Source organism: Bradysia coprophila (genome assembly GCF_014529535.1).
Source record: "Bradysia coprophila strain Holo2 chromosome X unlocalized genomic scaffold, BU_Bcop_v1 contig_98, whole genome shotgun sequence".
Lineage (NCBI taxonomy): Eukaryota > Metazoa > Arthropoda > Insecta > Diptera > Sciaridae > Bradysia > Bradysia coprophila.
In genome coordinates, this window is record NW_023503371.1 from 971,478 (window position 1) to 995,347 (window position 23,870).

General features: G+C 36.4%; 3 protein-coding genes across 5 annotated transcripts; 1 reads left to right on the forward strand and 2 right to left on the reverse strand.

Annotated features, from left to right (window-relative positions):
- Window positions 1-5,225: 5,225 nt before the first annotated feature.
- Window positions 5,226-12,388, reverse strand: LOC119070609 (longitudinals lacking protein, isoforms H/M/V). 3 transcript variants are annotated; one of them, XM_037175029.1, is made up of 5 exons: window positions 11,445-12,337; window positions 11,228-11,383; window positions 7,136-7,333; window positions 7,007-7,069; window positions 5,226-6,164 (listed from the first exon to the last, which is right to left on the reverse strand). In XM_037175029.1, the coding sequence occupies exons 1-5, from the start codon at window positions 11,989-11,991 to the stop codon at window positions 5,899-5,901; spliced, it is 1,230 nt and encodes a 409-aa protein (XP_037030924.1). In that variant the 5' UTR covers window positions 11,992-12,337; the 3' UTR covers window positions 5,226-5,898. The 3 variants fall into 3 exon arrangements, with proteins under 3 accessions (XP_037030924.1, XP_037030925.1, XP_037030926.1); XM_037175030.1 differs by lacking the exon at window positions 5,226-6,164 and adding an exon at window positions 6,206-6,563 and having other exon boundaries at window positions 11,445-12,388; XM_037175031.1 differs by lacking the exons at window positions 5,226-6,164; window positions 7,007-7,069; window positions 7,136-7,333 and adding exons at window positions 8,702-8,980; window positions 9,048-9,220 and having other exon boundaries at window positions 11,445-12,359.
- Window positions 12,389-14,619: 2,231 nt separating this feature from the next.
- LOC119070523 lies at window positions 14,620-15,950 on the forward strand. The gene is made up of 5 exons (XM_037174899.1): window positions 14,620-14,916; window positions 14,974-15,159; window positions 15,224-15,400; window positions 15,467-15,736; window positions 15,808-15,950. Exons 1-5 carry the CDS (start codon window positions 14,620-14,622, stop codon window positions 15,871-15,873), a joined length of 996 nt encoding a protein of 331 aa, XP_037030794.1. The 3' UTR covers window positions 15,874-15,950.
- A 444-nt stretch (window positions 15,951-16,394) lies between these two features.
- On the reverse strand, window positions 16,395-22,616 carry LOC119070614 (putative fatty acyl-CoA reductase CG5065). Its single transcript, XM_037175042.1, has 9 exons — window positions 22,371-22,616; window positions 19,363-19,495; window positions 18,954-19,090; window positions 18,313-18,895; window positions 18,140-18,254; window positions 17,917-18,082; window positions 17,728-17,798; window positions 17,399-17,659; window positions 16,395-16,585 (listed from the first exon to the last, which is right to left on the reverse strand). Exons 2-9 carry the CDS (start codon window positions 19,430-19,432, stop codon window positions 16,483-16,485), a joined length of 1,506 nt encoding a protein of 501 aa, XP_037030937.1. The 5' UTR covers window positions 19,433-19,495; window positions 22,371-22,616; the 3' UTR covers window positions 16,395-16,482.
- Between the last annotated feature and the right edge of the window lie 1,254 nt (window positions 22,617-23,870).

Sequence of the window (23,870 nt, forward strand, 5' to 3'; positions counted from 1 at the left end):
TAATTGGCTTTTATTTCTTTCGTCCAGACACTACAGTTATAGTGATGTTCATTTGGATAAACAGATCCCAGTAAAAAGAAATCGGCTACGACAAAGCCCCTATAACTAGTAACAACCGAATTGGTCACACAATATTTTTGGCAGGGGAACTCTCCGTTTATCATTACATTGTAAATTCCAAGGTTCTGAAAATACAAAAGGTGAAACAATTACAACAGCACAATTTGAACGGTTCAGGGTATTTTCTCCTTATTCAACTTTTAGTACCCAAAACTTCGCTTTCTGAATCGATGGAGCAGCAACTATAGAAATTTTTCTACCACTGCCTCAGAGATCAACACATAGGTGTACTTCTATTTATCGTAAGTTACGCGAATATCCCATTCAAGCTCATATGTCAACTATTTACCGCACTGCAAATATTAGTTTGTTGATCTTTTCCGGCTCACTTTAGAGTTCACACAAAACATTGGTTCCAACTTATGCTCAATGGTTCTTTTGTGAATTCGATTACAGAACACTATCAGTAGTTATTCGGTGACCAGAAGTACTCAAAGATCTGTATGTCTAATGTCTGTAGACCTGAGCTTCAAGAAATATCAGAATGTATCACCATGCGTGTAAACTCATTAAATGAGTCCATAACCACCTTATTTGATATAATTTGTAACTTTATTTCGGTTAAAATTGGAAATAAAAAACTGCCTCCGAGTAGGTCGACTTATCCACATATTCGAGATCGTAAAGAATACAAGCCAGATAGCGAATAGGGCAAGTATGGTATTTTTGGAAAGGTGCGGTCTCAGGCTATGAGATATAGTAGCAGCTGAAGCTCTACCCAGCAGTGGATGAGCTAGATATGACCAGAAAGCTTCCCGATGGTGAAAAAATCAGTGAAAGTTGTCCGCATTCACAAAGTAAAAATGTTAAATTTCTTGTTAGTGCATATAATTGTTCGGTAGACCAGCGACAACCAGAAAATAGCAAATAATTTCATTTTTAGTCGAACTTTCCATACATTTCCATTAAAAAATCTCAGAAATGTGGGCACCCATAAGAAAGTTTTTTTAATTTTTTTTTGAAAAAATTGAAAAATCCCCTCCCAAGTTTTTGCTCAATGACAAAACCATAAAATTGGACTTTGATGCTTCATCCTGACTCACAGCTTCAATCTTTCGACCTGACTATACTTTTATTAGAATCGTCTGTCAATTAGGGAAAGGATTTCGGTATAAACGATTTCGGTAGTACCGGTAATACCGGGATCCCGATTGCCGGTTTCGGAGCTAACGATATCGGTTTTTACTAAAAAAATAAATTTTCAAAATCGATAAATATTCACATGAAATGATACAAAAATTCAAGCATATCTGGTTTCAAAGTTCGGAAGATTGTCAAAACGTTTAGAAATTCTCCAAAAAAAAAACGAAAAACTTCAGAGGTACGTGAAGGCCGATTTCAACAAAGAACAACAACTGATTCTCGACACAAAGACTCGATGGAGTAGTTTGGCCATGATGATGAGGAGATTCTACGACATTCGAAATTGCATCAAAAAGGCGTTAGTCGACATTGAGTCGAACCATTCATTGGAGGACTGCGAAGTGACGGCCATATCAGAAACAGTCGCCGCATTGGAGCCAATACAGGCCGCTGTCGAAGCTTTATGTCGCAGAGATTCAAATTTGATTGCGGCCGACGCGACGATCATCTTTACGTTGAAATCGTTAAAGGAACAAAACACCAAGTTATCTGTCCATTTATTTGATGCCATCAATCAAAGGGTCAAGCAAAGACGAACTATTTTATCGAGCATTCTTCAGTTTCTACATACAAATAACGCTTCCGCTATCAATGAAACCGATTTGAATATGAGCTGGGCATCAGACTTGGCTGAAACGTACAAAGTGCCTTCGAAGACGAAAATAGAGGCAGTCATCAAAGAAATACTCCTTCGTTTGAATGATGTCAACCACATATATCCTCATGTAATAATTTTTGTTATTACCGTTGCTACGAAAGTATATCGCTTACGAAATCTTCATTATTTATTTATTTAGGAAGAGGATCAGAACGTAATTGTATCATTAAGCGAAGAAGATGGGAAAAAGAAGAAGAAGAAGAACAAATCAGAGGTTCATATTGGATTGGACGAAGCAATATCAAAAGCCATGTCAAGTAACTCCGAAAAAATCAAATCGGACAAAGCGTCACTGACCAAAATCATCAAACAGGAGCTATCCCCGTTCCAAAATGTTGGAAATCGTGGGTTTTACCTTTCAAAGGTTTACAATTTCTTGCTTCAGATAAAACCAACGAGCGTTGAGTCTGAGCGAGCATTTTCGGCTGCAGGTTACTTTTGCAACAAGCTAAGATCAAAAAATAAATTCACTAAATTTTTAAGACACAACAACAATAAGAAAAACTAAGACATTTTTTTTTAAATACAAGAATCGAAATTTGATTAATAAAATCAAAAATTTTTTAATTTTTAAATTTTGGATTTTTTCACGAAAAAACCGGTAATACCGGTATTACAGTGTCCGGTATTACCGAAAACCGGAATCGCCAAAAGCCTTCCGGTTTCCTTTCCCTACTGTCAATTCTCTGCAAACTACCATTAGATCAAAACCGGCCGGGTCGTTTCACTAATTTTCTGAAAAGTCATAATTTGGAAAATTTTAAATTTTCTTAGAGACTCTAAGTTAGAGTCGCTCCGAGCCTAGGTCGTTTAAAAAAAAGCTTCTTCTACGAAATAATCACCTAGAAATTCCCTATCGATAGCACCATAAACGTCCGGAAACGAAAATGGTGTGTCCGATTCGAAAATTTTTTCACCTGTTGGAAACCTCTCTCTCTCTTCTCTATTAAAAAAAATCCATTTACACTCGCGAAATTTTGAAAACCGATACATTTTCTGTTTCTGTGAATTTTACATGTATTTTTATATGGAGAAATCAGAAACTTAAGTAAACAAAAACAGAAAATGTTACGATTTTCAAAATTCCGCTCGTGTAGTATCCGTTTTTAGGAGAAAAAAATACTAGGTCGTGTGGAACGAAACGCTCATGTGATTTCGTAGTTTCGCAAAGTACACAATTTGACACTTCGTGAAAAATTTCACGAAATCGCGTAAGCTCTGGGTTTACCCCTACTATCTCATATGCCGTAATTTGCTTAAGAGACTTAGAGAAATCTTTCTCTAAGTCCCTCATGTATATTACGGCAGTCATGCGTTTGCCCAGGGTCTATTTTCGTGAGGTTAATTTTTGAAGATTCTCAAAATTCATGCAAATTATCGTAAAAATAAGAAGAAATAGAAAAGGGGCGTTGTTTAGCTAATCGGATAATATCGATTGGATTGTAATTGTTGGAAATGTGACTTGTTATTTTTCCGTTGCTGTAAGAACTCAGAGAATTTTATAGAATCTCAAAGGTTTAAATTCTTGAATTCTTGAACAATTCTAAACTATCCAACAGTGGCGCCGACTTCAGTGGTGCCCAGAGACTCGGGCACCACCCTCAGCAAATTCATCGAAGCTGAGCACCACCCTACATCGTCAACACTTTTTTCAGTAAAACGGCTTCTTTTGTCATTTTTTTCATGCAAATATTTAGTTTTCAGCAAATCTTTACAGATTCGGTATAATTAAAAAAAAATCGCTGCGCGGCCATATGTTTGTCGATACTTTTATGAAATAATAAAATGATTCAAATGAATCATCAGCAACCACTTCACATGAAAACTATTACGAAATTGTCAACTTTCTTGGAAATTTTCAAAGTTCAGCTCTAGTGCTTTCTTGAAATGTATTTTTAGAAACTATCCAGACGTCAAAACGCACGCGAAAATTTGTGAAAAAAAATTGCTTGCTTCGCGTCGCTACATTATTCGCTATGATTCCGATTGCAATTTTCCATAGCACTTTCTAGTAATGAAGTTTCATCGAAAATTTGATAAAAAGGGCGAAAATACCTGAGAAGTACTGCTAAGTAATAATACGTCAGAGCCATCAGCTATGACTTGCTCTTTTTATCCTCATTTTCCCTGTCAAATTTCCTCTTTTTAAAATTTTTCTCTGGGAACCCTATGTATGTTCATCAAAATACAGTCAACTTGTGTATGTGTAGATCTTGTCTAAAATCATTTTTCCTTAAACAATAAATTTTTCTAAAACATGAAAAGTTCGTGTATCGTAAAATCTTAGGTAGGGAATGTAACCGGGAAATTAAAAACCGGGAAAAACCGGTTAACCGGTTTACCATTTCCCGGGATTTTTTTTTTCATTTACCGGTTAACCGACCTTCAAAAATTGAATGATTTTTACATGTTTCCTTTGCAATAATACCTTGAATTGAATTATTCTTCTAGTTGCATTACAGCATTACATCTGATTTGAACTCGTTGTGAACATTTTCATCACATTTTCATCGTAAATTGCACCTCAAGATCAGCCCTAGACTGAGAAAAAAGGATCAGTTTATTTTGCGTTGCTGAGCTGGACAATCATGCTGTAATTTCTATTGTAATTGAATTTTCACCACAGTCCAAACAAAAGACAATGCAGTATAATTGTCGATCTGAGCAACGCAAAATGTGTCATTTGTACTTAGCCTTAAGTTTGCAACTCTGAAATTGATGTTCTTTAGAAAGTCTACAGAATTCGAAGTTTAGAAGATCGTGTTACTACATCTTTAAGAAACCAATTGAAGCAACGTCCGTCAAAAATTCATGAAAACAGTTCAACCTTTCATTTATTTCCTTTCTCAGCATCTCGCTCAGCATAGTAAAAAATGCAATCTTTACACTGTCCAACAGAAATTTTGAAACTAGTTCACACGATCGATTTCCGATATTTCTGTTGAAATATGTAGATATGAAATTCTTTATCATCCTGAAAAATGCAAATAAAGGAACGGTAAACTCATTTCTGAAGGGCTTCGCGAGCACAATAAGCCACTTAGTAGGGGTAGGATAAAAGCATTTGTCATCGGTGCAAGTTACAAACTCCCAACTCATCCAAAAAAATGTCTAAACGAGTACAGAATGTACTATTCATTTCCCGGGAAATTTTTTCTCATTTACCGTTTTTCCCGTTTCCCGGTTTTTCAAAATCGACGGGATGGGCACCACCCTTCAAAAATTTAAGTCGGCGCCACTGCTATCCAAAATTCTTGAAAAATCTCGAAAAGCTCGAAATCTTTTAAAGGAAATAAAACCCAAATTTACCTTGAAAAAACAATTTATTTCAAAATTTCTTTTATCTTTGAATATCGTGATCCAAAGAAAGCTGATTTTATTTCTACGAATCGATGTTACATCGATGAGAGAAAATTACAAATAAAAGGGGAATAATGAGAGGCTGTCGATGTTCATGCATTTTACTATAAAAATTTCTTTGTACAAAACCAGCCGCGTCCATCATCTAATCTCAATGTTTTCATCTTTTGACGATAAGTAGGAGAAATGAGAGCATTGTGATTGGCAAGGGAAGTAGATCGTTCCAAAATTCTCTTTTGTGAGGCTTGATAACGCCAACGGCCAGTTATTTATGTCGCTAATTTACTTAAATCATTCACATGGACAGCCTCTAACTCTTAATTACACATTTTAAATTAAGAAACGAAAAATTTACAAACCATCAAGTCGAGGAGATAACAACTTTTTCGGAGGGGATTTATGGGTGACCTTTTATTCTATTCTTTTCGTATTCTGGAGAGACTACTCCAGAAATCAAAAGACTGTTTCGGCGTTCTTTTGATTTTAGCAACGAACAAAAACGACTTCAAAATTCTTCAATAAAAAAAATCCTGTTACACTTCTCGCATCGAATGGGGACCGTGGCCAAAGGATAAAAACTCTCTCAAACACACGTCCCCCTCTCAACTCTTTCTGTTTTATCTCAAATATTCTGTCTTTAGTTCGTTCAGGTCCACATCCATGTCATCTTTTGCAATCATAACTAATGACTTATTGCGATGAAACCGGGACGTATGCGTCGACAGCGACCATTTGGTTTTGAACAATTTTCCACACTGCTGGCATGTGTATGTGATGCGAGTTTCCGTGTGTTTCGATTCCTTGTGCCGTTTCAACGCCGATACGGATGTGAATTTTCGGTGGCACAGGTCGCATAGTAGTGTACTGGTCTGGTACTGTTTGGCTGTGTGGGAAGAGGTACAAAAGAAATGTAGAGTCAGTCGATCAATTAATCGAAAATACTTTTTGTTTTTATTTTAGTAAAATTGAGGACAAAGGAAAATTGTTATTTTTAACGTTTTTGACAACCATTTTTTCCGCCGAAGAAAGTCAGTCTTATCCTAAGGACAATTTTTATTTTATTTTTTTCTTGTCAATTTTATTCCCTAAACATTAGCCGTTTGTCGTTCGTGAGCAATCCGTACATGTTCCCTAAGACTGTATTTATTTTTGAATTTCTTTTTACAATAATCGCATTGTCGCGGCGGTTGGGGCGTATGTTGGGTACGAATATGTCTCCACAGATTTGCTGTTGTCAGCACCAATAAACAAAACTTGCATTGAGACCACTTATTGACGTTATCTAGAACAGAGAAAAGAAAATGCGTGAGAAAACTGTCGTTAATTTATCGCAGGGACTGGGTGTGTATGATTTTCGATTACACAGCGACGGATACTGTGTGCCTTATGGCGATACCGAACCGAATTTTGAACGACTATGTAAACAGTTTCTATTCTCTTGCTCTAAATACAGTCTCTATTCTAAGGTAGTCAGGAGTGCTTTGATGACCGACGCATCAGTATACTAAGAGAATCTTTCAGCGTTTCATGTCAGAGAACTATCTCTAAAGTAATGAAAAATCGTAACCGAAAGACACGTCGGTCCCTTTCTATCTCAAGATACCTAAACAACTTATGCATGTAATGATTGCTCCGTCTGGGCTGAGAAACCGAACGACGATTTGTGGTTGCAAGGTCAATCGTAAATTTATTAAAATCTGTAATGCAAGGTAAAAGTTTGCGTACCTTGCGCTCCGCCAGGTATCGCATGTGTGCCATCTGCCGATTCTTGTGTTGTGTAAAGTCGTTCTGGTGGGACCAATAAAATATTCGATCAGCACGTTTAGTCATTCTGAACACGCATCATCGTCTTACCCATTTCCGAAGCATCTCGTTGTTCCGATTCCGAGTCCTGGTAAATGATATCGATTTCATTGTCGTCTTCGAGTTGTTTGTACTTTGCCAATGATTCACTAGACTGGTCCGCTATCGAAACAGCTTGCTTTGTTTGACTCGATTCAGCCTCATGTTCAAGATATTCGGGTAGTTCGACTTTGAGGAAGTGAGATGGAGCTGAAACACAGATACAGACAGAGAGAAATTAGAAAATGTGGAGAAAAAAGAAAAGAAATTTTGATGTAACCTCAGCGATGCTGAGTCAGCGTGTGTGTGTGTGTGTATAAATGCAAAGGTGTAAATTTAGATATCTACCTAGTCGATAGCATTATGCAGTACCAGCGAAACTATTGTGATAATAAATTGAAATATTTTCGGCCGTACCGGTAGATTAGATGTATTTCAATAACTTTTCGTTTCTGGAGCACATTTCGAATCAATTTGAGTGTCTCCGGGACTAGCCCTTCAAAAATAACCAGTAGCCTCAACGTAGGTTAGGGTAGTTTGTCATACCGCTAGATGATGAGATATGGACCGTACCATGGGCTATAAGATCCGCTTTCCGCCGTTTGTATGGGCCATGTCAGGTCTATTTAATCTTGCGTAAGGTCACAAGGTCAATGAACCGGAATGGATCCATATTCATCACATCCAAAAAATTGATGATTTTTGCCGATGACTTGGATCTAATGAGAAACGGTTGCAGTTAAGGAAATGTTTGTCGAAATGGAATCAAAAACAGTCAACGAGGACAAAACGAATGACATAAAGGAAGAAATCAGAACGCAACTTAGCCTAGGGAAAATATGCCTCTACCCCTGAAGCACCATCTTCGAGCGTAAAGTGCTGAGATCGATTTATGGACCAATAAACGAGCAAGGAAGATAGAGGATAAGGACGAACAGAGAATTAGATGAAATCATCAGGAAAGGTACAATAGTCGCAGTGGTAGGCTGCGAAGGTCAGGCAACGTAGTCCGCTTGGACTAAAACCGAATGCAGAAAAAAAATTTAGAGAAACGATTTGATAACATCGTAGCCAGAGGGAGACCCCGAAAGAGATGATTGGATGATTTGCAGTACGTCAATGGAGAAGTTCGGCCTAAGACGACCAGGGTTGAGACGAGTTGTCTAGTGTTAGTTCGATTGTAAAGAAGCTCACATAAGAATTCGCTCAAAAACCGTTAAAAATAGAAATGAAAGATCTTATCAGGTGAGTGAACATCAGTTCATCAGTTGAGGATTTGAAGGCATTCCTTATCGTAGTAGATATGCGTTTTAGGCTAAATGCACTATATTTGCATCACGCAAGGTACACGGACTCGTCATAAGCAAAAGACCTGTTCTACATATCGAATATTGGCTGTAAATGACGAAACTTAGCCGAATCAAAAAATTTCGGCACCGGTATATAAAATGCCCTGTAAATTCAATTTTAAGAATGAATTGCATGGCAACATGAGACCTAGAATTCAACAAAAAATAGTCTAACTAGCGATTCAAACGAACTTTTCATATTGTCACCTGAATAAAAAAGTCAAATTGTCGAAATAATTCGTTTTATTCAAACATTATCTACACAAAGACAACCAAAATAAAGTAATTTCCGGATCGTCTAGACCATAATCTCAAAATATTCATCCGTTTGTAGCGGTCTGGATGATGGAACTATTTTCTCTTCAATCACATTAGTCGGGCTGTAATTGTTGATCACTTCGTCTAATAAACATCTGACTCGTTCCGAAGCGTAATGATTGTAGAGGCCTCCACACTGAATGCTACGACAAAGATCTTTCCATTTATCGCAGCAATCGTACGGTGATCTCTGTGTGTTACAATGTTAAACGATTATCAATTTTTTGTGTGTGCGTGACTTGATTCCCTTAACTCACAAGAAAGCCCATTTCATTCATAGCCAAGCTAATGTTCAGCCAAAGCCTCTTCTTTGCATCATTATCGTCTAGGCATTTTATGTGCGCCTCGTATATATCCAAAAAATAATTTATTTCAATGCTCGACCATTCATGAGCATTGGAGTCGCTCGATACAACACTGTCGTTCAGGTCTAAAATTTAAATTTTGTTTTTGGTTTTTGTTTAAATCAATAGATGTGCCACTAGCTGGGATTATTTACAACTGAAACGATACGAAAAATGATTGTGCACGAAAGTGACGAACTTAGTGAAACCAAACATAAAACAGCTTAAAACAAAAGAGACGAAACAAAAAAGAGAAGGACTACCCAAGAAAACCGTTTAATCTCTCAAAAACAGTTCAATACTTACTCAGATACGCCAGAGACGTGTTCATATCCCGATTCTAGTTTGCGCAACACAATCCAAAAATGATTAATTGCCATTTAGGTATTTCGCGGCGCGGTATATTCGAGTTAAGCTGTTTTTCATTTCTCTTAAAACATCCATACGTTTAATGTCGGTGTCGCACTAAACGCATGGATTTTTGTGCTTTTGTGTAGTAAGATGAAAATGATTTGACACAAAGAAAACTGAATTGCTCGTTCAAAAAACGAGCCCAGGTGAAAAGGAATGTCTCAAAAGTTCGATATATGTAGTCTTATAGTCTCAAATCTTCAAAGTATTTCAAAACGTTCGAGATCTTCATTTTCACCCGGTAAGGATGATCATAATGAATCAGAGAAATGCGTTGATCTCTCCGTTAAAAATAATTAGAAATCGTAGTTCGGTGCATGGTGCACTTCCGTTCCGAGCCCGAACCACACATATGAAAAGAATTATCTTCCGTTTTTTGATTCGCCACCATTTTCTCACTCATATCTCTAAACTTGTGCCCATTAAATTAATCCAACAAATCAGATGCTTTACTGTGAATTCATTAGCGAATACGTAAGGATTTTAGATCGCAGGAATTAATGGATTCTTCTCGTTTGTTTTAAATCGAGAAGAAAACGCGGGATGGGATAGGTTTCTTGATATCAATCATCACATCACAATGTTTAAACCATGATCAAATGTAAGTTTTTTTATGCAAATTTTTAGTGAAGTTGGTGCCTTGAAAGTGAAAGCATTACAGGAGTTGACGAAATATGAACTTTGAATGTAGTGTCGAACCCTTCATTGTTTCACATGCATTCGTGGTAAGTTTTCACTAACTTAATGAAGAAGTTCATGTAGAGTAATCGACTAGAATATGGTTGTTGATATTTATGGAATATCTAATAAATCTAGATATTCCATAAACGTGAAAAACACCTAATCATAGATATCTCTCGCGAGAAGCAACATTCCGTCGATTTTTAAGTTTAAGAAGTTTGCAATATTAGGAGAAAATTTTAAGTAATTTGGAAATTTCTTGGAAAAGTTTTTGGTTACTTTGGCATTTTCGGAAACTTTGGCAGTTTCGGTAGCATTGGCAGTTTCGGTAGCATTGGCAGTTTCAGTAGCATTGGCAGTTTCGGTCGCTTTGGCAGTTTCGGAAACTTTGACAGTTTCAGCAGCTGTAGCAGTTTTCGTTAACAAATGTTTACTAAATTTCATAATTCTCTACTCTCGCGTCTAAAGTACATCAAGAATTTAAATTAAATAGGGGCCCTGCATCAGTTAAAATGCGTAATGCGTGGCATCTTCTTTCCTTCACTGAATTTCCAATAGGTTCTAAAATGGAAATATTCTAAGAAAGAGTCATATAGAAAAGACCTAAATTCCGCTGCTGATTATGTCGAAAATCGTTTCGGATAGAAAAGTAAGTTAACTTTGACTCCCTCCAAACGAAAAGATTTCGAAAGATTAAAAGATGAAATTTTCAAAGATTGGGAGAGACAAACTGAATGAAAATCGAAACCACTCACACCTAAACAACACTCTCCACAGAATTAATACTCAATCTCACTTCATAACTTTCGTTCAATGTGCTCAATGTGCTCACACAATTTAATCGTTTTTAACTTAACGTTCCATATCATGATTCCATCCCGTTCGACCAAATGTTTTGTTACGTAAAAATCAACTGTCCTGAGACTAAGTCAATGTTACAACTTATGACCAGTAAAAATTGATGAACCGAACAATAACTAGCCCACATTAATCACACTTACCTTCATCGTTCATAACATTATCCGATTGCTGCAGGTCACCATCCGCGTCTCCACACTCCTCGTAAATGTCTTCGTCCACCACATTCTGTTGATCGTCTTCATCGACCGGATCATGAGATATTCTTCGCTTTTTGGTGAGCGTAAAGTCGGTGTTATCTAAAACGCATAGTCCATTATTAGGAGAAGGCAATTCGCAGGGAAATCATTCGTCTCTTACCCGTCTTTTCCGAAAATGTTCGACTTTTGATGACAATATTAGCGGTGGTAAATTCACTCGTCTGCGTTTGAGTTACGATTGGATATGTTTGTGTTGTCATTGAAACCGATTTGATGTCCGACTGATGTTTGGAATTTTTGAACGCCGGTGCCACGTTCTCCGACGTTATATTATCCTTTACGATTAATGTGTCCGGATTTGTTGTGTCCGTTAGTCCTTGAACAGCCAACATTTCGGCGGTATTCAGAAACGACGACAAAGATTCTTGCTGTACATTCACCTCTCCCTGGTACATAAATTCAATTATGGCCAGCAAATCTTCATATTTCACATTTTTGAAAATGATAACCGGATGCTGACACGGATTCTCTTTGAAAACATCTTTAAAGTAGGTACTGCATGCCGATAGAAGTATTTTATGTGCCCGAATCTTTCGACCCTCACAGCACAGAGTAACATCCACTAAATCTTCATGAGAACGTAACGATTCGAATGCATACGTTATGTGATTTATGTAATTATTCCACCTCAACGAAAATTGCGACATTTTGCATTTATTTACAATTTTTCGATGGCGATATGTGTCTTGTGTTATTGTTGTTCACTTACAGTACATACGGAATATGTACCTAAAAAGTCACTCAATGCTTTTCTAGTTTTAACAATATTTTCACTTGCACATTACCAATCTTTTTTGGATTTAACCTTTCTATCAAACCGTTAGAAAATTATCGGATAACTTGAACGTGAAACGGATCGTTTTTGCTCGAGTTTTTGCCAGTTAAAAATAGTTACTTTTAATCAAAACAACTGGTTTTAATATTGCAATTTCACTCGGTTGAGCTAAATTTATATGATGCCATCGACGCCATCACTAAATTATTTCGACTGACAGAATTTTATCATCGTTTTTGAGTTCGTTCAATGAACGCCTGTCATACACTGTAAAACAATGAGAAGGATGAGAAGCTTGATTCATTTAGTTTCAGTATTCAGTGCTGTCAGCAACGTAGAATATGTGTGAATGGTTGATCGGCCAATTAACATTCAACGCGTACTGACCATTTACATCAATGTAATATAAAAATGAGTGCATTTACCAGATCTGTAGGTCCTCCGGCCCGATATTAGATCACAACTGTTTTATACGCTTATCGGATGTCAGTGAACTGCATACAACGTGACTTTTAATCTGACTGAATTCTCATAGTGTCTTCACGGAAACCAGTTAATCAATCTTTATCTTGATCACAATCTCGAATCTGATATGAAATGCGACAAAAAAGACTGCTCACAGTTATGATATGAAATCGTTTTTTTGCATGAAGAGCAGACTCAAACCACGTCAAATCGCATCAGTCATATCTTAGTCATGTAATTATATGAATTATCGAATCAAAAGTACAATGATACGAAATTTCGATGCGAACGCCATCTATTACTTTCATTAAAAACAAAAAGTTGAATAGAAAATCAACTGGTTTGAGAAATGCACAATATTTCGCAACACATAAGCTAACCATTAAAAAAAGGTATCATTAGCGTCGAGCTTATGTGCTAGGCCACGCGTCTTAATGGCATTACCTTCTCAAATACTAGCTACCTGGTCTTTTCCAACTGGGACTGATTGACTGGCTTGTATCCAAATCGATAGTAGGAAACTTCCATTTTACAGGAAGTGTCCGACTATCGATTTTCAGTTTAACAGTTTCGGCATAATATAGGTTTGTTCAGTTTGTTCCAAAAAGCTATAGAGTTTTGACAAGTACCCCAAGGAAAGTTTTAATAAATTGGTCTTCGGTCCTCTCACTCGTATCGTATAATTAACTGGTATTCGGTCGTCTCGCCCCGTTCATAACACTCTATTAACACTTGAGGTGCAAGCTGGCAAAGATCACGATACAAATAAAAATATATGGAAAAATGAGAGACATGACATTTTGTGATCTTTGCTCATATTCATTTTTTCATAGAAAAGAACGCTCTCTACAGTGTTAAAAGAACGTAAAAACAATTGAAAAAACTGAGCTCGATGATATGTCAAAATTCTTATGTAAAAAGTTAATTTCAAGGTTCTGAAAGAAGAGGTTAAGACACTTTCGAGTTGATCACGAAGACGGTGGAATCAAAATTTTCCTGTAGCACCAACTAGGTTTGGAAAATTCTATATGACGATTTCGAACTTAACAAAAAAAAAAGTGCTTTCAAGTTGACTTTTCAAACAATACACATGTCTAAATTGTCAAGATTTGTGTTTCACCTGCCCTCGTAAGTGTGTTAACCTGTTCTTTCAGAACCTTGGTTAGTTCAACTGATGTTTTAACTCTCTTTTAACACTGTCTACTGTTCAGCTCAAGCGCCAATAAATGTAAAATTTCATCAATAGAGATGTGACTCATCATTATTTATATGAAAACCGATATCCATGAAATCGTGTTCGTTCCAATGAAAGTATAAACCAGGTATGGTCTATTCATACAAACCGGAGGACATAACGATTTCATATGAAAAAAACTCACCTCTCACGAGAGCTGAGTTTCTTTATATGAAATCGCTATGTCCTCCGCTTCATACAAAGTTTGACATTCGACCATACCTTGTGCTGACGTTCATTGGTTCGTTCGGCTAGTGAAAATTTAGTGTTTACAGTTATTTAGAACAAATCTATTAAATGGAACGACCTGATAAACTAACAATTTTAAGAATTTTTCTTGAATATGAACTTTTTACAGAAAAAACAGCCCGTTGCTGTTCCATTTTCTTGATAGTTCATAACCCTAACCCAGTGCTATGGAAACTCAGTTTTTGCCAAATTTTATTAATTTCTTCAAACCTCTTTACTAACACTAGGTCTTCTATTCTCAGATACCAAACAGTCAACCGCTTGAACCTTAGATTGATCTGTTTGTAGATTGAAAGGCAATGAACGTCAACACAAGGTATGGTCGAATGTCGAACTTTGTATGGAGCGGAGGACATAGCGATTTCATGAAATCGTTATGTCCTCCGGTATGTATGAATAGACCATACCTGGTTTATACTTTCATTGTTTAAAGGCACATTAATTATCAGTGTATAAGATGCGGTATCATCACTGTATAAAATTGCGCGCCCTATGTTAGTGACAACTGAGCGACTCGAAAAGTCCGGATCCCCCAGTAGATGGCACCTCTTAATGCAAACAAAAAACAAACGAAAAACCGTACTCGACAAAATAAAAGGATCTACCGACTGTGTCACAAAAAGTTGTATTTATAACGTCGATATGAATTTGCTGGATCTAACTGAAACCTGTAATGGTGATTCAATTGAAGACCATCAATTGTCTTTAATGGTGCAGACTGGACTGAGTGACAGAAGTTTATCATCGTTAACAGCTGGATATTTGCCGCCAACAAATGCAATTGTTATCGACAAATTGATAACCGATTTGAATCGAAAAGCTGACAACCGAAATGCAATTCTGTTAAATGTAGTCCCCGTACCACAATTCTAATCACAACAAAATACTCAAACGATTTACTTTCAGTTGATCAATACAGTCATCAGTTCGTTCAATCCAGTCACTCGTGCCGACTACCTGTGGTACCTACAGTTCACTGTTACTGTACTGTTGTTGAAGGATACGCCGACATCTATTTTCGCTTTGCAGGGTAACTTGCTAACACTGTGTTTCAATGCGTCAACTACAATTTGGGATTCGAATCCAGTTAAGGTTTGGGAATCGAAATTGTTGTAAAATCAAAAGTTAATTCCAAGAAACGTTCAACCGATTTTAGTTGGACTATTTTGCCAGCCAATTATATGACTTGATCGAAGGCGACAAGAATCTGTTATTCGTTACAAATCAAATTGAAAATCGTAGCACGTTCGGTTTGCATTTATCGCTGTGCATGCTGTGGAAGTCAATATATCGATGTGTGGGCGAAGAGAAAACCATGTTTCGATTATACCCTGTACGTCGACAAGGCAGTAAAATTGAGGCGCGCTTTCAATCTAACAAAATTTTAATTTCTTTCCAGCCATCGAATCTCATCGATCTAACGAAGAGAATCATTCGAAAGAAACTGGACAAAGATTTCGAAGTCGTCCTCACCTTCATACTTTTGCATTCGAAAATCGCTTCGCTTATTTTCCATCGTAAGCTGCGGTCACCGCATTACAAATGTAACGAGGAATTTTTCGCATTTGATTTGAGTCTGATCAAAACGTTGAAGGAATTTCTCGAAAATTTAACAGCAAAAGCGGAAGCGATGTGGCGAAACGAAAACGAGAATTTAGATTATCTTACGGTTAGAATACACTTTGTGATTCTTATGTGACGTGGATCCAGCATTGCTGAAAATTTCATTCTTTCTTTCAGATGTATGAATATTTGCAAATCGATGTCACTGAGTTTGAGGCGCTCATCCGAAATTTGCAGAAATGAACCAAAATGATGTACCGTTGTTGTATCTATACTGTTAAAGGCGTTATTTCCTCGTAAGCGAAATTATAAATTTTAATTAAGAAAGCGAAAATTCGTTTTGTGGCGACGTGTTAACGAGGACTTGTTCGAGAATTTGGAATCTCTTTCAACGCTCGCCATTAGACAATGTTTTGTTTCTCGCACAATCAGCAAACTGCCTGGAGTTATGGTGTCTTATTGCATTCACTTGAATTCGATTAAGTTTTATTTTCCTATGGTTTCGCTCTGTCTTTCAAAGTTCGCTTTGTATACTTCGTAACGGGCTTTCCTGTACTTCTTTTGATATCCGGCATCCTATCTAAACCAACTCTTTCAAACGTTTAATTAGTGACGCTTGCTAGTCGTATGCATCAAAAAAGAGTGAATTTCACAAGTTCAATAAGACACTGACTTGGGTCATACTCTGATTGAGATTTATTAAAAACAAAAATCCTTCATCAGACAGAAATTCCAACTTGAATGTTTAATGCAAAACTCAACAGTTTTTTTTTATCGTAAAAATTTTTAATTTCTGTTCAATTTCCTCTATAAATCCCAAATTTAATAAAATAAATTTTGTTCGGTTGCATTTTATTCGCCAAACACTAATGCAAGCACACCCGCCTTAAGAAGAACGAAATATATAAATCCGAGATAAAATACTAATTTCACCACTTTGTCGAGAAGATACATTCTGAAAACAAATTTTTTATTTTTATATTTTGTCGTATAAAGGTTCGGAACCGGTCAGGTATCCCTTGGAATCCCCGGATTTTCACCTGAACTCAAATGCTCATAATATTTATATGTCAGAATTCGATATAAAATCGGGTCAGACTGACAGATCGACCTGACTTTTAATTTCATAACCGACTTGTTCCTAGACCTGTTTTTCAGGTGTGCGTTGGGATTCCTTTCACTCTGATAATTGATAAAATTGAGTCAAGGAAATGTTCATTCTGTCCCCATTCACTTTTGAGGGAAAAAATATAAAATTCCAACTCACTTCGCTGTTAACAGGTCTAATTTACAATTTTCTCAGGGCGTCAAAAAACAGTTATTTTTTTACCGAGTACAAAAAATTGTATATTCCAACAAGATCCCTGTTTGCGGCTAGAGCGAAGCGAGTTGGAATTTCCTAATTCTCCTCCTAGTTGTAAACGAGTTTAGATGCTGAGGGCGTCGAAGAAGTACACATACTTCCTACCTACTGTTTTCGACGCATGTAGCAATGCATTGTAGCATGCAAAAAAATCGCATTTAAGTGAAAAAGATTAGGCTATTCACGTCACACGCATGACCATTTCTCTTTATTCTTTTTTATGCATGCACCTCGTTAAAGAATCGTTCAATACGAAGATGAATTTGAGAACAATTTGTATCAGCTAGGTATTGTCTGAACTGAACGCCTTGATTTAAACCTATTTTTTCTTAAAACTTTCAAATATCCTGACCGTTCCTTTATGTCACCGATCACTAAGCGAAATAAAAATTAACTCTGACTCACCGCTTGTAATTCAACCTGGCTTTCGGTAAATTTTCATCTTTCTCATGTAATAAGTATCTTCGTGCGCCCAGCATACAATCCATAAAAAATTCCCTCACGTCCACGGTTATAAAATTGTCATACCGGAAACTTTTAATGTCACACGGTTTGATATCGTCGTGTAATTTCAGGAAACAGTCGTTTTCGAATACCCAATGCGTGAGCATGAAATGCTCTAATGCTAAATTGGCGGCATAAATACGTCGTTGCAGTTTCACCAAACTGAGAATGCAAAGTTTTTAGTGCTGACGCACTATAAATAATTTACAATTTATATGCCAATCACTTACAATTGCTTCTGGCCGATGATCTTGAATATGGTGTCGACAATGTAAGCGGTACAGATGTGAAATACGATGAACTAAAAAATTTAGTTTGATAATTTTAGCAATTGGGAAGAACATGTGCTTAAAAAGGGCAGATCTGGCAGCGTTATTAATTGTGATCTCAGGAGTAATTTTGGACAAAGGTGGACTAACCTTGATAAAATTGTGATACCGACATTTCGTGATGCTTCCACCAGGCCTCCAAAGCATTTTGTCAAATGGAATGTGAGAAGACAACTCTTCTCCCATAGTAACTATGAATCCAGTCGTGAACTTACGTTGTAGAGACGTTGAACAATTGTACACGACTATCGGTTCGCTGTAAATCATAAATCAGAATCTTATGGTTCGACCATTGTATAGTTGTGTTGCGTACCTCGACGGCTGTGTGGCTCTTTTCCAGGCTGCAACAATCATTGCCTTAATGGAAGTGTCGACGGGCGTAAAATCGGAAACAATGTCTGGATCTCCATATGTTGTTCGTAAAATACCTGCAAACATCTTGTCTTACTACACCAAGTCGACACCACGATCGCTAAAAATTCTTACCGATTCCACTTGCTAATAACAGGCCGACCGGGCCATTAAAATTATCGACCCAACCTGCAATCGGTTCTTCCATGGCAGAAATAACGATTGAAGGTCGAAAAATGATAATAGGAAGCCGGTGTTGAAAGTCGATGGCAACCTGTTCTGCTAATCCCTTGGTAAACGTGTATGTATTCGGCTCATAATTTATGTACTTCTCCGTGAGCACATCTAGCACTTCGGGAAAATCTTCTGCTAATTTAATCGTCGCCTTCCAATCCCCGTTTGCTGCATACGTCCTTTCACATACAACTCTCTGTAGCGGATTGAAGTATGTCGTCGAGACATGTACGACCACTGTCAGATTTTTTAATGTTTCTGCGAACAGCATTAACTCGCGCGTGCCACGTGTGTTCATAATGACTGCTTCGTGCAATGGATCATCGAAGCGAACGCTTGCCGCCGAATGGAATACAACCGAAACATTCGCCATGCGCAATTTGTCCTCTTCGTTTATAGCTAATCCCAGTTCCATCACATCTCCGAGGATGGGTACCATTTTGTCGAAATTTTTCGGATTATCTTCTCGCAACAGATCAAAAACCTATCAATGAATTCGTGATGGGCCGTTGAGAATTTGATTTTAAAAATTATTATCTTACCGGCAGATCCTGAAGTGCCTTAATCCTTTCCTGTGGACTTTTGCTTTTCTTCGATCGAATCAAAATGAATATGTTATTGATGTCCGGACAAGATCGTAACAGCTTTTCGATCAATACTTTGCCCATGAAGCCGGTACCTTTGGATATATATGCATTGAGGTTTTAGCAGTTGATGACAGATGACGTCAGTGAAAGTTAGACATGAATTTGCTTCAGCTTATACGTCTTTTATAAAGACTATTTATACTAGTAAATAGTTAGAAATAGTTAGACGCATTGCGTGGTAGTGATAAAACTTATGAGCAGTTTTGTTAATATAAATGGAAGAGCTGAAAAACACCTGAAGCAAATTCTCGTCCAAATTTCACCGACGTTTACTATATGTGGATAATTGGAAATCGTATTTTACCTCCAGTAATAAATACATCTCGACCTCGAAAGAAGTCTGGTATATTCGGTATGGAATCGTCGTCGATCATTTTTTAACAGTTCTTGTGTAATCGCTGAACACGCCGGTGTATTTAGCAGGAAAGTATCACTTTCTGGAACAAAAGATAGCTTACGCTGAATTTATTTAAACAGAAAATCAGCAAAAACATCATTGATCATGATGTTGATCACCTCAGGGCAACGCGAAGAATCTATTTGAACTTTCTTTTTACTTTTGGGAATGAATTCCTTTACCCTCCCTAAGCAAAATAGACTGCGCATTTGATTCATTACATGAGGTGATAAAAGCATAGTCGTAAGTGTGCTTTGAGTATCACAAAGTTGTTTTCAAACTTGAAGAATTAGGAATACCTCTAATGGCACCACCGCTCCGCGAATTTGCAATCTGATGATTAGCCGAAAGAAATATTAGAACCGCAGGTATATTGAGAGGCCGATAATAAATGCATTGAATTTGTCGGTTATTTTAATTTGCCGAAGGTTATTCAAGGTGGTGGTCAGTCGACAGACGATAATTTTTTCAACTTTGTTTATCGGATAACCGGATTAATAAAATTTTCCCCATTGCAGCGATTTCAAGAACCTTAGGTTATTTATATGTTCTTGTGCGGCTACTAGTGATTTTCTAGTAAATGGAGGCAATAGAAATCAGGTTTTTTTTATCACATTTAACTTAAATTTTAAACCATTGTACAGTGTAATTAGTGATGAATGCTGATGTTGCAAGTATTTAATTATGCTCACTGACAACATTCACTAATATCCAAATACGCCATCAGAGTTTCTTCAAATGAAATCCATTATTGACAATAATCTTGTATCAGACACCAATTGATTTCAATGTTATTTTTGTACATATTGATGCAAGCAACAAGTAAGAATTTCCAATTGACCAAGAAATCTGTGGAGTATATGTTGATAACGCAATTGAATGGTTTTGTGTTTGGCTTGTTGCACATATAATAATGAATGTAAATATATACAAAAACAACCAGTCTTCGGAAATACAGAAAAATTTACCGAAGTTGTTTTTAACAATTTTTAAACAATTTGTTTGTTATATCAATTCACGTCGCTGCTTTTCTTTAAATATTTACGCTTGGACATCAATCATACTTTTAATAAATCAATCAGACTGTGCAAGTAATCGATGAAAAATATTACGTCTTTACACTCTACCGTATTATAGTTGCTGTGGACATTAACATTTTATGATTATCGATCGGTTATTTTGACGAATGTTTGTTTGACTAAGGCATCGAGGCAAGGGATCCCTAATTGGGTATATTTAAACTCAGCCAGAATTCTTAGAAAATAAGGATAAATTTACAATGTTTCATAGACGGTCCCTTATAACTCAGGATGTAAACTTCGTTTCAATTTCACAATTAGTGAACATCTAAAAATTCCGTCGGCTATTTTCTCCTCCTATTATCAGCTCATATCGAGCTTCTTCGAGCTTTTATACCTTGTGGAGGTGTTACACAATAAATCTCTGAAAATAACGTTTAAAAGAAAGGAAGGTCCACCATCACTTTTCAGACTTGATTTATGGATAGTCTTATCAGGCTAGTTCCAGATAGTAGGAACTATGTTTAAAACAGTCTGCTTCGACTGACAGGAGAAAAATTAAAACGAAGACCATAGTATTTAGGGAATTCAAACATTAAAAGATTCTTTACACTAAAGAAGTAGCCTAAATGATTTGAGGTGATGTAACATTATATTCACGTAATTACACTACTTTACACCTCGTACGTAGCAATTACGAGTTCGAATTATTTAGGACGGCTAAACTTTGTCTCAAATCTATTAGTAAAGTACTAGGGCCACCCTAATTTCGTAATTCCATTATCCGACACTATAAAGTACGGGTGGGTAATCATTTTGTTCACTGGACAACTGAAATACGACATATTTTGCCATGATTTCTTATTATGAAATGTCAGGTTTTCCCGAACGATATGTCGTGCGGTGAAAAATTCATGTCTTTACGATTTATCGATTTATTGATGTGTTTTGTCTATTTCAGTTGTCCTGTGCACAAAACGTTGTTCATACCTCGACAGGAAATGAATTTTTTTCTTACGAGCGGAGCGAGACTGGTGCTGAAAAATCGTCATTTCCTGCCTTGGTACATCCTTTTCTTGTGGAGCGAAAAAGTATTGTACTAAAAGTTCATTTGGAATGGTTGAAACTGAACTAGCAATTCCAGCGGATACGTTAGGTGAGAAAAACGAGGGCGGGCAGTAAATTTATCGAACTTCGTACACGAGAGGCACTTTGTATTAGAACAAATTTAGGTTTAGTCCGGCGGGCAAGATAATTAGCTCCGTTCACTTCTACAAAAATACCTTAGTTGTCAATCGGACAAACGTGGGTTTCCTGTGAAATTACCGGCCTCGGCTTTGCCTCGGATCTGTAAATTTCCTTCTGGCTAGTAATGTATGGTGCTATACGCTTACCACACAAGGTTAATTATTCTTTCCATTCTTTTTCATTTATGCACATATTACGAAGCTTTAAGGATCGCAGTGTAAAGTATTAACAAATTTATTTTAATGCTATTTTTAAACGGTAGAATTTGTGGTTGTGTGTGGTTGTGTTGAACTAAGTTAATGTGTTACTGTTACCAACTGAAAGTGATAATATATCGATTTGTATTCAAAAATGATTTTTTGATTTTTAATATCGAAATATTAAGTACTTCCGAAGAAATGGAACCAACTTTTCGGTAATGCTTCTTGTGGAGTAAGTAGAGGGAATGTACCAAAATTACAAGCATCAGACTTATTAGCATCCAGTTGAACTTTATTCGACATGCTAAATTTTCGTGACTTCGCAATTTTTTTTTTTTGAAATTTATTTAACTGACACCTGCTGAATTTGTTTCATATTTCATTCAAACAAATCGCACTGCATTAATTGGTTTTAAAATAAACATTTTTTTTGCTAATTTGAACGCACCTTCTGGAACTTATGTATACGGTGCACACTTATCACTGACCGTTTAAGTTTACCCAAGAACACTAAATATTGTTCGCATAGATTTTTACTTGTATCCGATTCGTTACACTTCTTCTTTCGAACTAAACATACAAAAAAAAACTATGCTTCCATACAAAATGTCGAATGTTCCAATCGTTAATTGAACTTAATTGACTTTTTAAATTATTATGCATAAGCCAAAAGTTAGTTTTTAACGAATAACGACTACAGTACCTTATACCTTCTATATATATAATTCAACACAAACACACACGCAGAGAATTTCGTATAAATAATTCATTTTTAAAGCACTTAACCTTCCCGTAACAAATAGCTAGTTAGTATACGCTTACTAACAATGTGTCTGATTTTCAGCAAACTCATCGAAACGATTAAGAAAGAATGTAAGTCCTATTGAATAATTGTAGGGGCAAGAACGTGCACATTTATAGCAGTCGACTTTTTCAGAAATGTTTATACTGCATATAGGGCCAATATATCAATAAAAAAGAAATAATTAAAAATGCGAATGACTTCAAAACTCACGGTGAAAATAATTTTTGGACATTTTTGAGAATTCAATTTATACTTTCGATTTTACATTTATACCTTTGTAGGTTGGAGCGCAATCAATATTTTTGTTATCTTGTCTTCTTCATATTGTTATATCGCATAGCATTATAGGGACAGTAATCTTTTGACACTGGAATTTGACTTATATTAGAATTAGACATCATTAAAAATTTGACGAAATTTGACGACGGTGTTTGACGAAATGAAATAATTAAGTACTTCTGGTAGATTCGCAAATATAACCATTCAAAAAGTGTCCATATCAAATAGATTGCCACAGGTGACTCAAGGTTCTTAACACTTCAAGCTGTCGTCGATGTACATATTTTTCAATGTTTCTCATGTTTCCATATTCATTTATTTATTCAATTAAATTTATCAATTTGTGAGTGATCAATTGATAAATGTATACGAAGGTCAGATGATCTAGAAAATTATTTAAAAATCTTCACAATACTTGCGGAAAGTTCTGAATTTTAGAACTAAATAAACTTTATTATCTATAACTCAATGTATGAAGTAATAGATTTCAAAACGATGTTTTCTGTATCGTTTTCCTTGTACTCAAAGCAAGGATTTTTTTTTTAATTTTTGCTCATCTACCCCTCAAATGTACAGTTATAGTATCAGTATGCCAAACGTTGTCTTTCTTTAGCATAGTGACGATGACGTAATACTCTTTGCAGTTACTGCAAAATTATTATAATTTCGATTTTAAGTTAGTATAAGTCCATTGTTAACTGTTTCGTTGGTGCTTCATTTATATTAATTAGATAATTGCAGCCGACGATCGAATATTAACTTTTGCTAAACAAAGCTAACTGAAGCTAACGGTGTCTGTGTAAAAGGTCGATTGAAGGTTCGGGACGTCATACTTATATATAAGTTTTCGCCACCGGCACATTT